At 42.6% G+C, this 17,217-nt stretch overlaps 1 protein-coding gene across 1 annotated transcript; it reads left to right on the plus strand.

Moving 5' to 3' along the window:
• The first annotated feature begins 1,374 nt into the window (after positions 1-1,374).
• On the plus strand, positions 1,375-2,191 carry LOC148117484 (spindlin-2-like). Its single transcript, XM_087902677.1, has one exon. The coding sequence runs from the start codon at positions 1,375-1,377 to the stop codon at positions 2,182-2,184; it is 810 nt and encodes a 269-aa protein (XP_087758803.1). The 3' UTR covers positions 2,185-2,191.
• Positions 2,192-17,217: the final 15,026 nt, after the last annotated feature.

Below are 17,217 nucleotides of genomic sequence, written 5' to 3' on the forward strand. Positions count from 1 at the left end.
CTGGAGGTAGAGGTAGGTGAACTCCTGTGAGTTCGAGACAAGCCTAATCTACAAGAGCTAGTTCCAAAACAGGCTCCAAAGCTACAGAGAAACCCTGTCTCGAAAAACAAAACAAAAACAAACAAGCATACAAAAACACAGGAAAAATAAAACAAAAACCATTAGGCCAGATGGTGGTGGTACACACCCTTTATCCCAGCACTTGGGAGGCTGCTAGATTTCATTGAGTTCAAGGCCAGCCTGGTCTACAGAGCGAGTTTTAAGACAGACAGGAGTGTTAAATAAAGAATCCTTATCTCTAAAAACCAAGAAGAAAAAAAATAAATTATCACACCCTTATTTGTTAAAGAGACCAAGTCTTAATTCACAGATTAGAAATTGATTATTTTTCTCCTGAGAACTTAAGATATTCAACAAAGATATACATTCTGATGAATAAATTTTATTACCAGGTATCGTGGCACTATTCTTCCAAAACTCAGAGATTATGAGAAAGCTACAGATGACTGTGAAATCAAACTTTACACATCGGCGAAGAAATAATTGAGTATTAAATAAAAAGAAAAACTAATTTTAAAAAATGTAATGTCCTTAGAAAGCACTAATAGGAAAAGGGAATAGTATTTTGCTGTGAGGCCTTGAAATGAAAGAATTGAAATCATGTCCTTCATGTCAGTTTCAAGAAATTTACATAGCACTTAAGGTATAAACATGACTACTTTTTCATAGTCTAAAGCAGAAAAGAGGGGGCGGAAACCACAAGAGAAAAACCCGCCTAAATGAAAGATAGTGAAAGTCAGTAAAAATTAGGGAGAGACTAGGTCAAAACTGCAGTGTAATGTGCTAGCACACATCCCCCTTCAAAGTTTTTCAATGAAAGCGAAGGGATATTCATGTTCACTAATAATTTCATGAGGGCATTAGTGGGGAGAAAAGGCAAATTCCTGGAGGAATGCTCAGGACACTGAGGAGAAGGGTAAGGTGAAGGGTAAGCTTTGTCATGCTTCTCCTCTCTGTTTCCAAACAGGTTTGCTCAGGCCTTGTGGGGAGCGAAGCACAGGGCGAAGACAGTTGATCTTAAGAGTCACTGGTTCCAGCACTTTGGAGGTCCAAATCCGGGTCCACATCCTCTGCCCCACTGCAGCTCTCCAGCCCTTCCCAACAACACCGGGGAACCCAGGAGAGCACAGCACAGCAGCAGGCACCCAGAGAGGTGTCCAGCATTGCCCTCATGCTTCTGGGGGTGGGGTGGGGGCCGGTTAGGGACCAGATTTCTGGAGTGGAGGCATCTAACGGGGGGGGGGCAGGGGAGGTTGAGTGAGTTGACCCTTTATCCCCTCAGCTAACTGTCTTTCCCTTTTCTCCAATGCAGCCATGGACCCAGGCATCAGCACCCGGTCTTTCTGGGCCACTGAGGGCCAAGGGGACCCCGCAGATGCAGCTGCTGGACATGCATCCTGTAACAACAACACCAACGAAACTGCAAATTTGACCAAGAAAGCGCCTGTGCAGAAGAGGCGGAGGAGCAGATCTTCCTCGCTGGCCGAAAGGAACATTGTGGGCTGCAGAATCTCGCACAAGTGGAAGGACGAAAATGGGCTCATCACCCATTGGAGAGGAACGGTTCTGGATCGTGTGGCCGTAAATCCCTCTCTCTATTTGTTGAAGTATGATGACATAGATGCTGTCTCTGCATTGGAACTTCACCAAGATGAAAGAGTGCTGTCCCTTAAAGTGCTCTCTGAAACAGTAAAACCATCCCCAGTCCCTGATCCCAACCTTGCTAATGCCATAATTGGCAAAGTGGTGGAGCACACATTTGAGGGTGAGCATGGCTCAAAAGATCAATGGAGAGGGATGGTTCTGTCACAAGCGCCTATTCTTAATAGCTTCTTTTACATTACCTATACGAATGATCCCATCTTATACATGTACGAGCTTCTGGATGATTATAAAGAGGGCGACCTTCGTATCCTGTCAGAGTACTATGAGATTCCTCCACAAGATGTAGACCAGAAATTTGTGGATGGTATGATAGGAAAACATATTAAATATACCAATGATGATGGCACAAAAAGAGTGGGCAAAATGATTGGCAAAGTAGACGCCCGACCATCGGTGTATTTTATCAAATTTGATGATGATTGTCATATCTATGTCTATGATTTCGCGGAAAATTTCTAATTGGCAAAGTTATGCCACCACAACTGTTGAAATAAAGTTGTCATTTCTAGACGTTCAGAGGCTGCTGCTTTTAAGTGTGTTGGGAGCTCCCCACGGGCATAAGTTTGTCCTGACGAATACACATTTCTGTGGGTATAGCACACTGTCTGTAAGCACTTTGCCTTGTGGAAAACACTGGGTGTGTTTGGTGGGTGGAGCAGGGAAGGAGGGAACAGCTGTCAATTCAGCCTGTGAGAGAAGGGAGCTGGTATCATCTAAAAATGGAATGGGACTTATCTGGTCTGGTCCTGGGGGGAGGAGGAGAATGGACTAGATTTGGGTTGTTGAGGAGGGGACTGCCTAGGGAGAAGGGGAGCGGAGCCAGAGTGAGAGAGAGGCTCCCTGGGGGAGGGACATAGTGAAGCAAGAAACATGGATTGGGAAGGCAGGAGGGGTAACAGAGTGAAGCCTTCTGGCACCTTCTGGCTTTCAGAAAACCAAAGGAACTCCTGTAGGAGAAAACACACAGCAGTGTGAAGAGGGACACAGGAAGGGCAGGAAAGGTCTGCTGGGCAGGGAGGTCCCTAAGGAGAGCCTCTGGGACTCCAGAGGCCAGGAGGATTCACACATAGGACACAGTACACTCTAAGCGTAACTGGGAGGAGCATTCCAAGAAGAATGGCCTGATGCATCCACCTTCTTCTTTCTGGCTGTTCATAGTGGCAATGGTCAGCTGTCAAGCAAAGCACCCATGTTAGAGGATTACAGAATGGCCTTTCTAAGGGCCTACTGGGAGAATGGAAGCCAATGTTAAGTTTGTATCTACATATCAGGCTTGTCTGTTTTCAGAGAGTCTGACACAGCCTGAAGCCTAAGGAACTAACAAGAGTTCATGGCTAGCTCTGGGCAAAGGGCAAGTACTTTCTTTGGGAAAACGAATCCTTGGGGAATCCAGGAATAGCAGTCCTGACACTGTCCTTCTGCTTGCTGGAGTAATCCTTGCCTTCCTGGAGAGATGGGGCATCTGATGGTTGTGCCTCATGTCTCCATGGTATAGAGAAAACTTGGCTGTCCATGCTCTGTCACAGCTGCCTGGAGCCACAGGTGGCTCCAATCAGTGCCCAGACAAAGGGAAACTGCCCTTCCTTAGGCATCCCATTCTGGTTCGACTCCCTGAAAAGCCTGTAGCAACTGACACCTTCTAGGTACCTCCTACCCAAACTAGCTCCCCCTTCCTTTTTAAACTCACAGCTGCTCCTGATGATGTTTGCACCTCTCTTTTGCAAGCGAGTGGTATAACCTGAGGATGGGATAGGGCTGGGGATTGTGGCTTTGACTAAGTAATTCCTTTTGCACGAAACTGCTTTTTGAAAGGTCTGGGCTCTGTGGGAAGAGGAATCGGGAATGCAGGAAAGTGTGTCACAACTGTGGAGTTCAGGACACAGGTCCCTGTCCTCTTCAGCTCTCTGTTGTCACTCCCCAACCTTCCAAAGTCCCTCGGAGAACACTGAGTGTGCTCTGCCTCTTCCTTCACCCGTTGTCTGTTTTTCTGCTTCTTTCTGTGGGGGTCTTCCTAAAGACACATTTGGAGAAAGCAAGGATCTGACAAACACTGTAAGAAACTGCTAAACCTCATCGATGCTCACCACCGAGCAAGCATTCATTCTACAGGCTGATTGCCTCAAGAATGACACACAATAAGCAGACCTAAAAAGGGTAGCCTTACTTTTCTTTCCTACATCACGTGGTTTTGTTCAGACAACACCAGCAGGTCCTCTGGGGAGCACTTCTGCCAGCTCCCATGTTTTGCCGGTTTGTTATGTTTTTGCTGTATTCTGCGTCCAGTTAGACTTATGGTAAGTTCATATCACATAAACACCCTGGGATAGGACCCATCTCCCAACAGGGATACAAGGAAGGAAGGGTTGACCTCATTTTCACCTTGGAAAGGTTTTAGTTGGCCATGCCTCAGTAAAATCTGAGTCCGTGCCCTGGAAGGAGGTTCAATTGAAGTTTTATGGCTAGAAGCATGGATACTTGTCTGATTTCATATGCTCAGTCCCACGGATTCTCCATTCATTTGTTATCTTCATCCCATAAACACTTTGGGTGGGCTGTACCAGGCACTGCTTGGGACACAGAGGTGAGGTCAGTGGATATAGCAGATGAATGGATTTTATCCTCATGGATATTCCTTTGTAGTGTGTCAAATGTGTAGTTAGCCATGTAGTTCATAAATCTATAAGAAATATTTTCATATTGATAAGTGATAAGAAAGGACACACGTAGACCAGTTTTGGGAAAATGAAGTTCAAAGATAACGCTCTTTACAGAGAAACAGAGTGGCCAGGAAAGGTTTCTTGGATCCTCTAGGTTTGGAATGAAAACATAAAGGCAGCGAGAGTGTGGCCCCTTGGCAGCAGTAAAGGAGAAAGAGCGTTCCAGGTAGAGCGATGACAGTTGCTGGAGCTCAGAGAAGACCTGGCACAGGTGAGGAGGAGCAGCTGGGATGGAAGCATGGTGGGGGATGATGGAGGGAGGTAGAGAACTGTGGGACGTGATCTCAGAGAAGTCACAAGGGTGTCAGAGAGACCAAAGCCCTGCAGGTTACAACATCTACAGTGGAATTCTGCTTCTCCCATGACTGAGACTGGGAGATAGTTGGGCACGTCAAGCTTTCTCTATTATATCTTCAGTTCCTGAGATTCTCACTTCCATCTCTTGTAATCTGTTGGTTATGCTTGCATCAGTAGCTCCTGTTTGTTTACCCAGATTTTACATTTCCAGTATTCCCTTGGTTTTTGTTTCCTTTATTGACTCTATTTCATTTATCAAGTCTCGAACTGCTTCAGCTCTTTGTTGCACTTGATTGATTGTTTTTTCTTGGTTTTCTTGGCTTTAAGAGTTCTATTGCTTTCTTTCAATTTTTGTTTATTTTTTCCTCCATTTCTTTAAGGGAATTTTTCATTTCCTCTTTAAGGTTCTCTATCATCTTCAGAAAGTTATATTTAAGGACATTTTCTTTGCATCTTCTAGGCTAGGATGTTCATGTCTTCTTTTTTTAGGACCACTAGGTTCAGGTGTTGCCATATTGTTCTTTAGGTTGCTAAATGTATTCTTGTTTTGGTGTCTACCCATCTCTTCCTCCAATTGATGCAGGTAGGGCCTGTGGCTTAGGTGTTCTTTCTTCCTCCTCTTGCAGGCTGCACCATATATCTGGTAGTTGCTGATGAGGCTCTGGGGACTCCTCTCCAGTTGCAGTCATGGCCTAGGCTCCAGATGTCATAGATGCAGTGGAGAATGGTTGCTCTGTTATCTCTGGGGTTTGGTGGTTGGGGTTGGGCATGGGATGTTTCTCTGTGGGTTAAAGCCTGGAGAGCAGGGCCATCCAGATGGGAAGACAGACACTCACTTCTTCAGGGGCAGCCAGGACCAAGGCTCTGGTGGTCTGAGATCCGGAGGGGGTTGGCTGTGGGTGTGGGGACATTTCTTCCAAGTCCCTGGGGTCTAGCTTGGTGGGGTGGGGCACAGGATGTGCCTCCTGGGGCTATAGTCCAGAGACCTGCTGGGCCCTCCAGTTGTGAACCCAGACACTCAACTCTTTGAACCAAGACACTCACCTCTTCGAACCCAGACACTCACCTATCCAGGGGCAACCAGAATCAAGACTCTGGTGGTCAGAGATGTGGGTATGGGGAGAGTGTTCCCAGGTGTCTGGGGGCTAGATGGGTGGGGCTGGGGCACAGGATATACCTCTCAAGACCAGGGTCCAGAGAGCTGCACCTTGACATTGTTTTATATTTTAGCAGTGGACTTACTTTTTATACACACATTTCTAAATTTTAAAGAATATTTATTTCTTAATTAATTTATTTATTTAACATGTATGCACATAAGTATGCATGAGTTTATGTGCACCAAATATGTGTGGGAGCTTGTGGAGTCTAGAATAAGGCTTTGAATCCCCCAGAGTTTGAGTTGCAAGAGGCTGTGAACAGTCGTGTGGGTTTTTCATGAGAAGCATGTGTTCTTAACAACTTAAAACATCTCTATAGACACAAATTGTCAATTTAATGTGCATATTACATTATTACTTTTTCCTAAAATACAGAAAAGTGAAAGAAGGAATTATTCGGCATGAACTTTTATTGGATATTTGCCATCAGTATCAATAAATGATTTAAAAAGTTCCCAATCAGAATGTGTTCCTCTCAGCTCTGTCCTTAACACATGTGCACCTTCTTGTCAAAATTGAGATGGGGCATATTCACTGATATCTAGTAAAAAGAATGCAGGGATGCTACTAAATCTATGATGTACAGAAGAATGTTCACAAAGAGCATTTCCCAGCCTGTCCTGGCTAGGGTTCCAGGCTTTAGTAATGTGGCAGGATACAAGATCAACTCCAAAAAATCGGTTGCCCTCCTATACACAAAGGATAAAGAAGCAGAGAGGGAAATCAGAGAAACATCATCTTTCATGATAGCCACAAATAGCATAAAATATCTTGGGGTAACTCTAACCAAGGAAGTGAAAGACCCATTTGACAAGAACTTTAAGTCTTTGAAGAAAGAAATTGAGGAGGATACCAGAAAATGGAAAGACCTCCCATGCTCTTGGATTGAGAGAATCAACATAGTAAAAATGGCAATTCTAACAAAACAATCTGTAAATTCAATGCAATCCCCATCAAAATCCCATCAAACTTCTTCATAGACCTTGAGAGAACAATAATCAAGTTTATATGGAAAAACAAAAAAACCCAGGATAGCCAAAACAATACGATAAAAGGAACTGCTGGAGGAATTACCAGCCCTGACTTCAAACTCTATTACAGAGCTACAGAATTGAAAACAGCTTGGCATTGGCATAAGAACAGAGAAGTCGACCTATGGAATTGAATAGAGGACCCGGATATTAACCCACAAACCTATGAACACCTAATTTTCGACAAGGGAGCTGAAGGGATACAATGGAAGAAGGAAAGCATCTTTAATAAATGGTGCTGGCATAACTGGATGTCAACTTGTAGAAGAATGAAAGTAGATCCATATCTATCAAAAATCACAAAACTAAAGTCTAAATAGATTAAAGACATCAACATTAATCTGACCACTTTGAACCTGATAGAAGAGAAAGTGGGAAGTAGTCTACAAGATATAGGCACAGGAGACCACTTCCTAAGTAGAACACCCATAGCACAGACAATAAGAGAATCAATCAATAAATGGGACCTACTGAAACTGAGAAGCTTCTGTAAAGCAAAAGACACTGTCAGGAAGACAAAAAGGCTACCTTCAGACTGGGAGAAGATCTTCACAAACCCCTCATCAGACAAAGGTCTGATCTCTAAAATATACAAAGAACTCAAGGAACTAGACACCAAAACTCAAATTAACCCATTTAAAAATTGGGTACTGAACTGAACAGAGAACTCACAACAGATGAACTCGAAAGGCCAAAAGACACTTAAAGTCATGCTCAACCTCCTTTGCGATCATGGAAATGCAAATCAAAACAACTTTGAGATACCATCTTACACCTGTTAGAATAGCCAAACTCAAAACCACCAATGATAGCCTATGCTGGAGAGGATGTGGAGTGAGGGGAACACTCATCCATTGTTGGTGGGAATGCAAACTTGTACAGCCACTGTGGAAATCAGTGTGGCGGTTTCTCTGGAAACTGGGAGTCAACCTCCCTCAGGACCCAGCAATTCCACTCTTGCGAATATACCCAAAAAATGCCCTATCATACTACAAATGCATTTGTTCAACTATGTTCATAGCAGCACTATTTGTAATAGCCAGAACCTGGAAACAACCTAGGTGCCCCTCAATAGAAGAATGGTCAAAAGTGGTGTGGAACATATACACATTAGAGTTTTACTCAGCGGTAAAAAACAATGACATCTTGAATTTTGCATGCAAATGGATGGAAATGTAAAACGCTTTACTGAGTGAGGTAACCCAGACCCTAAAAGAGGAATATGGTATGTACTCACTCATTAGTGGATTCTAGCCATAGTTAAAGGTCTTTGAGTCTATAATTCGTGATCCTACAGAAGCTAAATAATAATGTGAACCTGAAGAAAATCATATAGTTATCCTCCTGAATATTAGAAGTAGACAAGATTGCCAGGCAAACTTTGGTTCACCGGGGTGGTGGTGGGGTGGAAGTAAGGGGAGATGGTTATGGAGAGGGGAGAGGGGGAGGTTTGGGGATGGCATGGGGGAATGGGAGCGGGGGAGGGAGGAAGGATGGTTATGGGAGCAGGGAAGTTTATATCTCAACTAAGGGAGCCATTTTAGGGTTTGAAAAAGACATGATTCTGGAGGGGTTCGCAGGCCCAAGGAGAGGTCCCCAGATTGTTCCGTGGACAGCAGAGGAGAGGGTGCCTGAACTGGCCTTGGTCCATAACCATACTGATGAATATTTTGCATATCACCATAGAATCTTCATCTGGCGATGGATGGAGATAGAAACAGAGACCCACATTGGAACACTGGACTTAACACCCTAGGTCCAAATGAGAAGCAGAAGGAGGGAGAATGTGAGCAAGGAAGTCAGGATCAGAGGGAACCTTCATCCGACAATGGATGGAGATAGAGACGGAGACCCACATTGGAGCACTGGACTGAGCCCCCAAGGTCCAAATGAGGAGCAGAAGGAGGGAGAACATGAAAAAGAAGTCAGGACCGCAAGGAGTGTGTTTACCCACTGATACAAGGGGACTGATCGAATGAGAGCTCACCAAGGCCAGCTGGACTGGGACTGAATGAGCATGTGATCAAATCGGAGTCTCTGACTGTGGCTGACATGGGGACTGTCTGAGAAGCCATTGATAATGGCACTGAGTCTTGTTTTGTCAGCATGTACTGGCTTTTTGGGATCCTAGTCTGTTTGGATGCTCACCTTCCTAGTCCTGGAGGGAGGTGGGAGTAACTTGAACTTCCCATAGGGCAGGAAAACCTGACTGCTCTTAGGACTGGAGAGGGAGGAGGAGAAGTAGTGGGGGAAGTAGGAGGGTATTGGGAGGAGGGACGGAAGTAGAAATTTTTATAAATTAATTAAAAAAAAGAAAAAAATAAAGGCTACCAGTCTATTTAAAAAACCTGAATCTGTCTTTATTGTGTATCTGTAATTATTTTCTGATCAGGACTGCTTTTTTAAAATGATAAGCACTTTTTAAAAAGCTTAGGGATGGCATGATAAGTGCTAATGCTGCTTTGTAGTTGTTTCTGCCCAGTCAAATATGATGGAGACATGTTCAATGTCTCTGCAAACTGCACATTCCACCCTAGTTCCAAGTATGCAGCAGGTCTATGTGGAGCCATTAAGCAGTTGGTGAAAATCTGCTCACAAACCGCATTTAAATGCTCAGTCTCTTGACAGAGCCAGGGTTTGTGCTGGCAGTACAGCCCAGGAAGCCTCCATGCAACTTTTTTTTCTGCTACTGTTGAATCAGGAAATACTCTTAAAGGAGCCATGGCATTAAGTTGTGCATAAGTCTTTTTTTTATGCCTACAATCCTTCCCAGACTCTCTCAGGTTTTAAGTTTATTTTGGTTTTCTATATTGGGTGCAAATTTGTAGTAAGATTTCACTTGTTTTCTGACTGCCTGGCAGCTCAGACCCAAAACAACCACACGGAAAATGTATTAATTAAACCCTTTCTTGTCTCATTTGTTCTCATTTCTTATTAGCTTTCTGTTACATCTTAATTTAACCCATTTCCATTCATCTGTGTATTGCCACAAGGCCGTGGCTTACTAGGTAAAGTTCTGGTGTCTGTAGCAGGGTCACATATTTTCTCTCTGACTCTGCCTCCTTTCTCCCAGTATTCAGTATAGTTTCATTGCCAGCTCGACTCTACCCTCTCAGGCCAAGTCAGATTTGTTTATTAATTAACCAATCATATTCACAGCATACATAGGGGAATCACACATTGGGTATATGCATAAAGGAGAATTTTTATTGACTCACAAGAGGATACAAATCATATTTTACTTCACTTCAATTAAGACTAATAGCATATTAACACACCATAGCTGATGAAGGGGCGTACTTCAAATGTTAAGATATGAGCACCCTCAGTCAAGTGAAATGGAGAAGAAAGAAAAGAAGATCAACCATTTCTGGTTTTCCACTGAGTAACATATTTAACTTCTGATTAGTAAAAATATCCACCAGGAGCCTGGTAGTGGGTAACTCTGCAAATATAATAAACCAATCAAGTTGAGTTAAAGTGTAGCTTTATTCTGAGCAAAGCATTTCCCGGTGATTCCAGGGGAAGAAGGAAAAAGAGGGGGAAATCACATGGTAGGTCAGGGTACCTTGGCTTAAATAGCCTATAGACATAGTGTTGAGCATCTCAGCAGGAGGAGATGATCCTTAGCCAGCTTTCTCAGGGACTGAGTCTAGAACGAGACAAGTGCAGCTGTGTGGAGCTTCCACCTGAACAACTTTCATATTGTCTAATTCATTTATTTACTTTCTCTGGTAGTTCTCCCGGCCTTCAGTTTGATAAACTAGTAGATATGTCACACATCACCTGACTCCACATATAAACATATAATTACGTAGCCAATAAATACATAAGAGACAATTGCTCTGAACATAGACTTTTATGGTAATTCAGTTGCACTGACTTTAATAAATCCACATTCTGGGTCAGAGAGATTGTCCAGTGACTAAGAGCACTGGCTCATCTTTCAGAGGACCAAGGTTCAATTCCCAAAACCCACATGGTGGCACACAACAACCTCTTAATCCAGTTCCAGGGCATCTGATGCCCTCATCTGATCTCAACAAGAACCAGTCATACATGTGGCAAACAAATATACATGCAGATAAAATTTCCAACACACAATGAATTAATAAATATTTAAAAACCTAAATTCTATGCACTTTTACAATTGAATTTTAATATAGAAGGTGAAAAATGTCTATGTGATTGTGAACTCACCACTACCAAATAAAACTGGTGTATCAGAATTCTCTAGGGTAGTGGTTCTCAACTTTACTAATGCTGGAACAATTAGTTCCTCATGCTGTGGTGACTTTAATGGTCTGTCCTGTCCCTTTAGGAGACAATCCCCACCCACTCCCTCCCCTGTCTGCTGAGGCAAGTGAATCTTCCTTCAGTGTACAGCCTGCAAGTCTTTTCTTTTCCATCTCTCTTCCATAGAGACAATTTCTGCCTGTCTCCCCACTTCATCCCCCTTCTCCCGTTCACCCTCATCCTCTCTTTTTCCCTCTGGTTCTCTCTCTCTCTCTCTCTCTCTCTCTCTCTCTCTCTCTCTCTCTCTCTCCACACTTTCCCCCTCTGCCCTTTTCCCTTCCATTCCATAACCCACTAAAAATCCAACCGCAATCTGCATGGCTTGTGCCTATCCATTACTGTCTCTCACCCTGCCTGGGAATCACTACCCATCGTGGACTGCAGGCCCCTTGGGGAATGGTGCCATCTTAGTTTTGTCATAACTGTGCCCCAAAATTGTAGTGATAATAATTTATATTTTAATAAAACTTTCCTGAAGATCAAAATGCAAAGCAGCCACACTAATCAGTCTTACAAATCAGGTAGTGATGGCACACACCTTTATTCCCAGCTGCCACACTAGTAGCCATAGCAGTCCTTTGGTTGTGATACACACCTTTAATCTCAGCACTAGAGAGGAATATAAAGTTGCATGAGGCAGGAACTCATTCTCTTTCTGTTATGATAAAAGTAAAACACCACAGGTCCCTGAGTGGTGGCAGTGGGCAGCAGGCATGAGACCAAGATGGGAATGAAAGTATTCATCCCAGTCAGGGAGCCATGTAGCAGACAAGAGACGGAGACCTATTAGGCACACCATACAGAGAAAGTAGGTATTTATTTAGTGTGTTATGGAGGGGAAGGGGAATGGGAGTATGGACAGAAGGGATAATAAAGAGAGAGAGAGAGGCAGAGAGAGAGAAAAGCATAAAGAGAGAGAGAAAAGCAAAGAGACAGAAAAAAGCAGAGAGAGAGAAAGAAAAGGGGAAATGGGGGCATTGGGGAGACGGAAGAGAGGCAGAAGCTGCCCCTTTAAGAGAGAGATGGAAAGGAAGGAACTCAGGCTTTAAGCTGAAGAAAGATCTGTTTGCCTCAGCAGATGGGGAAAAGAGTAGGCAGGGCTTGTCTCTTAAAGAAACAGGACAGACCATTATAGTCACCATACTATGAGGAACTAACTGTTCCAGCATTTCAGTCTGGAGATTTTATAGAAGTAAGAGCTCACTATTGGCTTGGTTGCTTTGCTTTTCTGACCTACAGGTTGAATCCCAATATCTGTCTCTGGGATTTAATATTTGTGCTACACCCCAAAATAAATTTATTTTCCTTACTATTTCATAATTGTAACTTTGCTTCTGTTATGAATCATAATGCATTTTTGGAGCTAGAGGTTTTCAAAGGGATCCATATCCCACAGGTTGAGAACCATTGCTCTAGAGGAACTGAACTGATAACATAGAATGTCATAAAGGGGTTGTATTAGATTGGTTTACACAATATAGTCTGGTTAGTTCAACAGTGACTGTCTCCATACCAGAGAGGCTAAGAGCCTGGTAGCTCTTTGATCCATGGAGCTAGATACCACAGCATTCCCATTCTAATGCTGGAAAGCGAGAGGATGTCTTAAATACTTCTGGTCCACAGTTCACGACAAAAGTCTGAAGAAACTGTGTTCTAATGGCAACAAAGAATGGTAGAAGCAGAGGAAGTGGGAGCCTCAGAGTAGGTATACTCATTAGCAGGAAGTGAAGGGAGGCAGAGAAAGGGAGCAGCAATTTTATCTCAGGCCTTTTTACACATGCAGTGCATAGCCAAAAGTTATTACCCACTTCCTGGGAGAATATCCCCTGCTCAGTTGATTTTTCCCCAAAATATTATGAAGTGTTGTGGGGGCCCAAAAATGTAAGCCTATTTCCACCTGGACAAAAATTCAGACAGTCGAACTTGACTCTATTCTTTCAAGGTTATTGTGTTTCTACAAGGTCCCACCTAGAGTTACATCAGAGAGTTATGCTTTCTCAAGGCTATTGTCAACAGGTGCGCCTAATAGCCAGAACATGTAATCCAGGAAGAGGGAAGCAGATCTGTTCCTACCTCAAACAAAATTCTAAGAATCCAACTAAGTAACAGTTCCTTTTATGGAGTTACCTTGGGATTCCACACAGAGAGTGCCTATAGAATGTTTGGGTCTAGGGTAGCAGTGGGAGTAGGCTTGTCCCAACAGCTGGATGATTTACTGAGGACACAGCCTGCCAACTTCAATTGGTATGTCCATTTCTTTGTACCGTGTTAATGCAGTCTTTTGCCTTTCTCCTACCCCTTGGGGCCAGGGGTGTTTTAAGCAGTTGGAAATTAAACATGGGCGAATTTTAGTACTCACTAGAATTCCATCCTGATACTATTCTATGTTTCTCCATTTTATTTCTTTCATTCACATCTTCATATTCTTTATTATATTTCTAAATCCCCACACCTCTACCCTGGCAAGAGGTATTTTTGTCAAGGCTGTTCCCTGACAAAGTGTGTCTCTCAGTTGATCCCAGAACTGACCAAAATTTACCATCGCAAAGAGTGATTGAAACATTTAAGAAATGTGGCATGGGACCTGACTTTGGGATATTTGAAGAATCCTCTACCTTATACTCTATAAGACTCTGATTAGACTCTGCTCTAATCAGAGTCTTTATTTTGCTCAGGGTCTCTGCCCTTAGAAAGGGTTTCTAGTTGGTCAGTATCAATTTTAGACATTGTCTCCAAAACTTTTACTACTGTGTGGACACATTTGATGTGCTATTTCTTTTAGAGAATGTCTTTACTTGCCTTCTTCGAGTGTAGCATACACATATGGAACAATATAAGATACCTCTAAATATTCATCCATTCTTATTCCATTCTTCTATTGAGGGGCACCTAGGTTGTTTCCAGGGTCTGGCTATTACAAATAGTGCTCCTGTGAACATAGCTGAAAAATACTTTTGTAGTCTGATTGGACATCTCTTGGGTATATTGCCAAGAGTGGAGTTGCTAGATCCTGAGGTAGGTGGATTCCCAGTTTCCTAAGAAACCACACTGATTTCCAACGGGGTTGCGCAAGTTTGCATGTCCACCAACAATGGAGGAGTATTCCCCTTGCTCCACATCCTCTCCAGCATATTCAATCAACATCTCTAGCCAAGGCTATCATTGGTGTTTATGATTTTAGCCATTCTGACAGGTGTTAGATAGAATCTCAGAGTTGTTTTAATTTGCATTTCCCTGATCACTAAGGAGGTTGAGCATAACCTTAAGTGTCTTTTGGCCATTTGAATTTCTTCTGTTGAGAATTCTCTGTTCAGTTCAGTACCCCATTTTTCAAATTGGGTTAATTAGAGTTTTAACATCAGTTTCTTGAGTTCTTTATATATTTTGAAGATCAGACCTTTGTCTTATTCAGGGTTGGCGATGATGGTCTCCCATTCAGTAGGTTCCCTTTTTGCCTTAATGACAATGTCCTTTGCTTTACAGAAGTGTCTCAGTTTCAGGAGGTCCCATTTATTCATTATTGTTCTTATTGTCTATGCTACTGGGCTTCTACGTAGGAAGTGGTCTCCTGTGCTCATGTGTTGTAGAATACTTTCCACTTTCCCTTCTATCAGATTTAGTATGGTCAGATGTAGAAGGAGCGATGGGCTGCATCCCGCCTGGCTCCCGCGTGGCTAGTTTTACACCCAGAAATAACAACGCACAAACTGTATTCATTTAAACACTGTCTGGCCCATTAGTTTCAGCCTCATATTGGCTAATACTAACATCTTGCTTTAACCCATATTTAGTAATATGCTTAGCAGCACGAGTTGGTGGCTTATCAGAAAAGATCCTAACCTGTGTCTGTCTTAAAGAAGAGAGTCTTGGTGACTGCCTCACTGCCTTCTTCCTTCCAGCATTCTGTTCTCTTACTCCGCCTACCTAATTTTCTGTCCTATCAAAGGTCCAAGGCACTTTCTTTATTAACCAATGAAAGTAACACATAGACAGTTGGCCCTCCTACATCATTTCCCCCTTTTCTGTTTAAACAAAAAAGAAAGTCTTTAACTTCAACATGGTTAAATTACATATAACAAAACAGTTTTCAAGCAAGAATGACAGTTACAATCTTTATATCTACTTTATCTTTTATCATAACTAAGGAAAATTATAACTAGCCATTCTTAAACTCCATCAAACACTCTAGAAGGATATAATATTACCTAAGTAAAAAAGAAGTAAGCAGCTTCCAAAACTCTAGAAATGATAGAGACATCTCACTGCCTGGACAGTCACCCAAAGTTCCTCAGTACTGTTGGGGCATCCATCTTCAGTCTACAGACCAATAGCTTCCAGCCGACATTTCCATGAAGCAGGAACTTTCAAAGGTAGTTCAGTCACTATCTGCTGTGTCCTGTAGAATGTCTCACAGACTCTTTCAAGAATCAGAAACCCCGAAAGACCATCTCACCTTTAGGCAAGTTCAGCAGTCTTCTCTCTGTGGGTTCTTTGTGTCCAGTTTCTGCATCAGTCCAGGCACGAGCAGTTTCTTGCCCAAATGGTTATCAAACTCCAGAAGGAGCCTCTTCGATGCCCATCTTCCTCTTGAAGTAGACTGGTTCTGCCAGGAGTAGACGTGTCTCATTGTCATGAAAAGCCCTAAGTTATTAAAACATTAAATGCCATATTCTGTAGTCTTTGTAAGATATGAAGAATGCCTATCTAACTGAAATATATCTCTATATATCTAGAAAATCTAACTAACATGACTACAAGCTTGACTGTTATTGATGATCATCCATTGACAACCTATATTTCCTAATTATACATTACATTTTTAAATAAACCACAAATCACAATACCTTAATCAATATCAGAAATATATATATAAATATCAAAATTAACCTTAAAATCCATACCAAAGCAAATTATTCATATCTATATCATATCCCCTTTTAAATGTAAAAGAACATTTATAAACAATAACTGGAAATATGGATGTAGTTATTTCTTTCCAAACTTCTTCATGTTGTATAGGGGTGCTGTTAATCAGGTCTTTTTTTTTAGAGTAAATTTTATTAAATTATAAAAGTTCCCATTTCTGCCCCTCTTCCCAACACCCTCCCACTCCCCCCACTCCCTCTCCTCCTCCCTCTTCGTCCCTTAGGGCAGTCAGGGTTTCCTGCTCTGTGGGAAGTTCAACTTTCTTCCCCCTCCCTCCAGGTCCAGGCAGGTGAGTATCCAAACAGACTGGATCCCCAAAATCCAGTATATGCAGAGGAAACAAGTCCCAGTATCATATTCAATGCCTTTTCAGAAAGAATTCGGGCCAACCACATTCAAAGAATCCGGCCAAATTCCGAGAATCTGGTTATATCACGTCCTCGTTCAGTCCCAGTCCAATCGGCCTTGGTAAAATCTCATTAGATCCGTTCCCTTGTATCAGTGGGTGATCGCATGGGTTGCGCATGACCTTAAGTGCCTTTTGGCCATTCGGAGTTCATCTGTTGTGAATTCTCTGTTCAGTTCAGTACCCCATTTTTTAATTGGGTTAGTTAGAGTTTTAGTGTCTAGTTTCTTGAGTTCTTTGTATATTTTGGAGATCAGACCTTTGTCTGATGAGGGATTTGTGAAGATCTTCTCCCAGTCGGAAGGTAGCCTTTTGGTCTTACTGACAGTGTCCTTTGCTTTACAGAAGCTTCTCAGTTTCAGTAGGTCCCATTTATTCATTGCTTCTCCTATTGTCTGAGCACCTGAGGTTCTGCTTAGGAACTGGTCTCCTGTGCCTATATCTTGTAGACTACTTCCCACTTTCTCTTCTATCAGTTTCAAAGTGGTCAGATTAACGTTGAGGTCTTTAGTCCATTTGGACTTGAGTTTTGTGCATGGTGATAGATATGGATGTATTTTCATTCTTCTACAGGTTGACATCCAGTTATGCCAGCACCATTTGTTAAAGATGCTTTCCTTCTTCCATTGTATGCCTTTAGCTCCCTTGTCAAATATCAG

This window comes from Myodes glareolus, chromosome X, assembly GCF_982192425.1.
Source record: "Myodes glareolus chromosome X, mMyoGla1.1, whole genome shotgun sequence".
In the NCBI taxonomy this organism is placed as follows: domain Eukaryota; kingdom Metazoa; phylum Chordata; class Mammalia; order Rodentia; family Cricetidae; genus Myodes; species Myodes glareolus.

What these genes read in the sequence shown, in the direction of transcription:
- LOC148117484 (XM_087902677.1), top strand. Translation starts at nt 1,375, where the DNA reads ATGGACCCAGGCATCAGCACCCGGTCTTTCTGGGCCACTGAGGGCCAA.